At 45.6% G+C, this 6,295-nt stretch overlaps 2 protein-coding genes across 2 annotated transcripts in view; both read right to left on the bottom strand.

Moving 5' to 3' along the window:
- The window catches only part of LOC144949824 (sulfotransferase 1 family member D1-like), a 38,055-nt gene extending 32,738 nt beyond the window's left edge, over positions 1 to 5,317 (bottom strand). The window contains exon 1 of the mRNA XM_078879766.1: positions 5,245 to 5,317. The gene's annotated coding sequence lies outside the window, so the exon portion shown is untranslated. The remainder of the gene's footprint in view (positions 1 to 5,244) is intronic.
- LOC144949942 (sulfotransferase 1 family member D1-like) overlaps positions 5,305 to 6,295 on the bottom strand; it is a 38,578-nt gene continuing 37,587 nt past the window's right edge. The window contains exon 11 of the mRNA XM_078879933.1: positions 5,305 to 5,381. Coding sequence (XP_078736059.1) covers positions 5,305 to 5,381 — 77 coding nt within the window. The remainder of the gene's footprint in view (positions 5,382 to 6,295) is intronic.

Here is a 6,295-nt window from a genome sequence, read left to right as displayed (position 1 = left end):
GCCTGACTCACGATGCCAAACATGATGACTGAAAACTGAAGGGCGAGGAGACGTAGCACCAAGGGTTGTTTCCTGAAGACAGCCCGAATTGGCTCTCGGGACCTCCCTTATATGCCCCTTAGCGTAGCCCGGCTCCACCCCTGGCCACGCCCCCTTCTGGATCCTTCTAGAAGGCTCTGGGCCACATGTCACATGTCCCTCTCGCTACCCTCACATGGTCACGTGCCCTTTCAGGTTCACCCAGACTGTCACGTCTTCACTTGCCCTCTCTCTGACCGTCACCAGAGAGAGACTCGACAATGCAAAGTTCCACCCTTTCCTCAGTAGCTGGCGCTAGATGCCGTAGTGGCTCAATATATGCCACTACAGATATGTCAATGTCAACACGGAGGAAGACGTCGGACGATGAAGACGGCGGGGAGGTGATTCCCCAGACAGCCCTGGGGACCGGGAGCCCGGAGACAATTCTCGTGGAAGTGCTCCCTGCGGTGCAGCGTGAAAAAAACTGTACCTCGACGCTGCGGTCGCCGAGAGGGGGACACTGGATCAGGAGCATGTGCCTCACGGACCTGCTGTCTGCCGCGGCGGCGCTTGTGGCTTAAATCGAAATGGAGAAGCCGGATGAAGAAGCGCCAGGGCAAGAGAGATGTGAAGACAGTCCTGCCGCCGCCGCCATTTCGCGAGCGCGGGAAGCGACGGAGCCGCAGCCCGCGCGGGCGGTCGCCATTTTGTCGGCGGGGCGGGAAAACGCTCCCGCCAAATTTGACAGCCCGCCAACTTCACGCTCCGAGGTGCCCACCCTGAGGAAGAAGCTGCCCTTCGTGAGGGAGTTCACGGCCACTGGGAGTGATTGGGCGACCTTCCAAAGGCGAGTCGTGGCACATCACACACCCGGTCTACATAGTCACTTCAGGAATCTCCATCGCAGACCATGTCGGGTTCGCGAGTTGCTGGGGATAATGATGTCGCGGCGCGTGAGATGCGGGGTTTTGAGGGTGCCGGTTGGCCGTGGTGTCGGGGACAGGGGACAGCGCTGGCGCATCAGGTTGTAGCAGCGGCAGTGGGATCGTCCACTGTTGTAGGGACGATGCAAGGTGTTGAAGTCCGGGAACTGATAGATACCGGCACATCCGCCGCCCTGATCTTTGAGTTGATTTATAGGTCGTTGCCACCGAAGTTGGCTTGTTTGGGATCTGTTGATAGTTCTTGTGTCGCGGTTAATGGCGGGTGTTTTGATATTGTTGGCCAAATTTAAGCGGTGGTCCGGATTGGTGATATTGAGTTGACGGGACCAGTGTTGGTTCAAAGTCACTGCCTGTGCCTTGTCTGTTGGGGACTCATTTTTTTAAGAAAATGTCCCTTAAAATACTAATTAACCAGGGTTGTTTTGAACTGCCATCGGGGCATCGGTTGGCGTTTTTGTTGGCCCTGACTCGGTTGCGTATGGCGAATGCTACGGTGTGGTGTTAAGTGTAGAATAAACGTTGTTGCCTCTTAATAGTGTCTCTGAAATGATTCACTACACTAGTAAAGCACACTGGTGTGTTGGAGAGCCAAGCCACAACATTTACAATCTGAGTACGACGTTTCGCCAGTAATTACAACTGGCTTCATCAGGCGACAGACAGATTTGTGGAGAAGTCCACCTGTTTCGTTCCTTATATAGAGGCATAGATGTGATGATCACACTTCTGCGCTCTTGCGCAAATTTGGGGGGGGGAATTAATGAGCCAATGTACATTATGCATTTGCATTATGATAACTTTTTGATCCTGTCCTTCCTATACATTATGTGTATTAAAATAGCCGTACCAACGGTAATCCCTATTGAAGTATGGTGGCCTTTATAGGAATGCATTTATACGATGTATTATTTGATGATTCGCTTCCACATAGCACTGAGTCTGTAGCTATCCGAGTGGTTTAAATTATTTTTATTTATTTCAATTATGATATTGGTCGCAAAAACCTACGTGTTAAACTGACTCACCTCTATGGGGAGGATACTTTTCTTCAAACTAGAAAGTAGGAGAAACTTCAAATTAAGCGGATGAAGTTGTTGTCTTCACTGGTGTTCCTCAAAAGATGCAGAGATTCAAAGGTAATACCACACGCAGTTAAATAAACTCATCAAATTGTCACTTAAAGATAATCAAATACTACATGAAGATAGTGAATTGTTGCTAAAAGAGAGAATACAGCACAATATAAGTGAATTAAGTTACATTTCGAAATCACTAATGTCCTTACACGTAAAAATTAGTAAGAGTGTCTACAGATCACTGAAATATAATTGACACAATGACACAGCAATCAGCTGATATGAACATGACTAACGTTGAATTATCCAGCGATATGGTTTCAGTCCTGTCTAAAGGTCTTAACTTTGCTGTTGCCCCACGTACAATCCCTGTCGATGAGATAATTGCTGAAGTGAAATTAGCAGTTAGACATCTCCCCCATAATCAAGCTGAGATGACTAGGCATGAGGTTGCCAAAAAATTTGAGAACAGAAAATTGCCAAAAACAAATATTAACTTCAATGAAGCAAAAGCCTTAAGATAATTGAGAGCAAATAAAGATATCCAAATTATTGCTGCTGATAATGGCCGATCGACTGTTGTGATGCCCCGTGAGGACTATGATAATAAAATCAAAATTTACTCGATCAAGGTACCTACCTTAAAATTAAACGAGACCCAACCAGCACCTTGGAACGTAAAACAACGGCAATCATTGCCAAGTCATTAATTCCCAAGGAAGAGCAATACCTTATCAAACCAAGGGCATCAAAACCACCAAGACTTTATGGGCTACCAAAAATTAACAAACCTGATGTCGTATAGTGCAATAGGCTCTGCCACATACAAATTTTCACAATACGTAATGAAACAAATACAGCCCTACATCGGTAGGACCTCTTCGTTCATCAAGAACTCTAAACATCTCTTAAATATAATTAAAGATATTAAGCTTAACCCTAATGATATTCTCTTAAGTTTTGATGTGACTTCTCTGTTCACGAGGGTTCCGGGCAACGAGTCAATTAAATTACTCGACGCTCTGGTAACGAACAAAGGTTTGGCCAGAGATATCCCAAGACGAGCTGAACACTGTCTAAAGAACATCTGCTTCTTGTGGAAAGGTGACTTCTATAAACAAAAGGAAGGAGCAGCAATGGGCTCTCCATTGTCTCCAGTGATAGCGAATTTGTACATGGAAGATTTTGAAACAAACGCAATAGCTTCAAGCACACTATAACCCTCTGATTTGTTTAGATATGTGGATGACACATTGGTGGCCTGGCCACACGGCAAAGATACACTTAAATAATTTCGAAATCATCTCAACTCGCAAAACCCATCCATCCAGTTCACCATGGAAGTGGAAGCTGACAGAACTCTACCATTTCTGGATATTCTGCTCGGACGGGATAGAAATGGTAAAAAAACACAGTGCTTCCCGAAAGAAAACACATACTTACACCTATCTGAATGCAGTCACACCATCACCCCGCACAGAAATCTTCTCTTATCAAGACGCTCATTCATCGAGCTAAGAAAGTGTCAGATGGTGAAAGTCTGAGAAATGAAATTAAACATGTTAAAGAAGCACTGCAAATGCACGGTTACAATGATGCACACATCAACAGGGCATTGAATGTCAAAACCAAATCAAATAACACGAGCATTGAAACTGCCCAAGTAATTAAAACGATCAAAATACCGTACATTGCGGGAGTGACTGATAAACTAGCCAGATGTTTGTAAAAACAAAATATCCGAATAAAATACAGAAATGAATACCTGGTACAAAGATGTATTACCGAAGCTATGAACAGAAGGTGCGTACAGGATTAACTTCAATGCTATGTTGGGCGAACAGGACGAATGATCAGCACGACACTAAAATAACATCAGAGAAATATTAAATACTCCCAAATACAACTGTCAGAACATGCGTGCCAACAAGGACATTCAATTAATTTTGATAACGTTAAAGTTCTGTGCAAAACTAGCTACTACTGGCCAAAATAATTAGAAAATGTATCGCAATTGAAGGAATTTTTTTTTTAACCGTTCGGATAGCTACCGACTTAGTGCTCTGTGGAAGCTAATCATTAAATAATACATTGGTTAAATGCAGAGGTGGGACAAAGTCATTGTTATGCAAGTCCAAGTCGAGTCGCAAGTCATCAAATTCATGACTCGAGTCTGACTCGAGTCCAAGTCACATGACTCGAGTCCACATCTCATAGGTGGGACAAAGTCATTGTTATGCAAGTCCAAGTCGAGTCGCAAGTCATCAAATTCATGACTCGAGTCTGACTCGAGTCCAAGTCACATGACTCGAGTCCACACCTCTGGTTAAATGCATGCCTATACAGGCCACCATACTTCAATAGGGATTACCGTTGGTACGGCTATTTTAATACACACACTGGGCAGGAAGGACAAGATCGCATAATTTACGTTGCATAATTTACGTTGACTCATTAACCCCCCCCCCCCCACTTTGCACAAGAGTGCAGAAGTGTGGTCACCACATCTACGCCTCTATATAAGGAACTAAACAGGTGGACTTCTCCACAAATCTGGCTGTCACCTGTAATTACTGGCGAAACGTCGTACTGAGATTGTAAATGTTGTGGCTTGGCTCTCCAACACACCGGTGTGCTGTACTAGTGACGAATTGGCACGTTCTGTTTACTTGACAATCCTTACTAGTGGGCTGTGTCGGGATGTTGACAAGTTATAACGACACATTTATATATTTACGCGATCTAACCCCCAAAAAACACTCTATTATGCATGATATTGGTCATGAAAGCAGACGTGTAAAACTTTATGGTTCTCTGTGCGAGTCTGTGTGTCTCTGTGTGAGTCTATGGTTCTCTGTGCGATTCTGTGGGTCTCTGTGCAAGTCGGTGGGTCTCTGTGTGAGTCTATGGGGCTCTGTGTGAGTCATGGGTCTCTGTGGTGAGTCGATGCGTCTCTGTGTGAGTCTGTGGGTCTCTGTGTGAGTCTGTGGGTCTCTGTGGTGAGTCAATGGGTCTCTGTGAGTCTATGGGTATCTTTGTGAGTCCACACGTATGAACCACCGGACACGGATGAACACATGAACACTTTTGAGCATTTGAATGCAGATGAACACCTGGACACGCATGAACGACCTAAACCCGGATGAACAATTGACACGGATGAACACCCGACACGCATGAACATCTGAACAAGAATGAACCACCTTAACGCAGACGACGAACCAACCCCCACGCTTGAGATCCCACAGCCTCCGACTTGCGGCTCAACGGTGGCGCGATGCGATGCCAAACTCCCCCTGACGCCGGCAAACTGAGAGCCCAGAGCGGATGGGGACCTCGCCTACGCGACACATGCCACGGTGCCTCACAGCACAGGGGTTGTGTGGGGCTGTGGGTGAACTCCCGTTTGAATTGCTGCTTAAGAATCAGAGTGGAAGGTGCAGGCGGTGTGGGGTGGCTGTGACTTCGCGCTGTGCTGACTGAGTACACTGCGTCCCCACTCAGACCCACTCTGACCCACTCACACACAAAGGCAGAGATCCCCCGTATAGCCTGCAACAGGCCGTTGGGGTAAGTGCTGTTAGCGAGGATCACCTTTACTTCTAGATTTGAAGCCTTTCGTGACTGCAAGGATTCATATTCTTAGGTTTTTTCGGTAAAGTCACGTAGGTAAAATTACAATTAAAATTAATAAAAGTAAAATAATAAAATAAAAAATAATTTTATTTTATTTGTATATTATTTTACTTTTATTAATTTTCATTTTTTACCTACGTGACTTTACCGAAAAAACCTAAGAATATGAATCACCTTTACTGATTCACAAAAGCGAAGATCTCCATATAGCCTTCAATAGACAGTTGCGGAAAGTGATGTTAGTAACGAGAAGAAGCACCTATGAAAATCGGCATTGTGGCACACGAAGGGGTGGGTGGTCAGCAACCACGCCCGGCCGCCTTTGTCTCCCCAGTGGTGATGTTTACTACACAGCACGCCAGTTACTCATTTGAGGCTGAGTAGACCTAGGGGAGGAAGTGTTAGTGGCCCTGAGTGGGAATCGAACTCGAATTGTAGTGGGGTTTGTAACGCAGCGTAGCGCTAACCGCTGCACCACCGCTCCCCATTTCCACACTTTTCAACACCACCATCACGTGACCTGCTATTCAGAGACTCAACTTGGATGAACCCATTCACACTGCGAGGGGTATAGAGATGGGGGGGGGGTTATCGATTTTAACAACCCTACATTGAACC

The sequence above is a fragment of the Lampetra fluviatilis genome, chromosome 55 (genome assembly GCF_964198595.1).
Source record: "Lampetra fluviatilis chromosome 55, kcLamFluv1.1, whole genome shotgun sequence".
Classification (NCBI taxonomy): domain Eukaryota; kingdom Metazoa; phylum Chordata; class Hyperoartia; order Petromyzontiformes; family Petromyzontidae; genus Lampetra; species Lampetra fluviatilis.
This window is presented reverse-complemented; position numbering and strand designations above follow the sequence as displayed.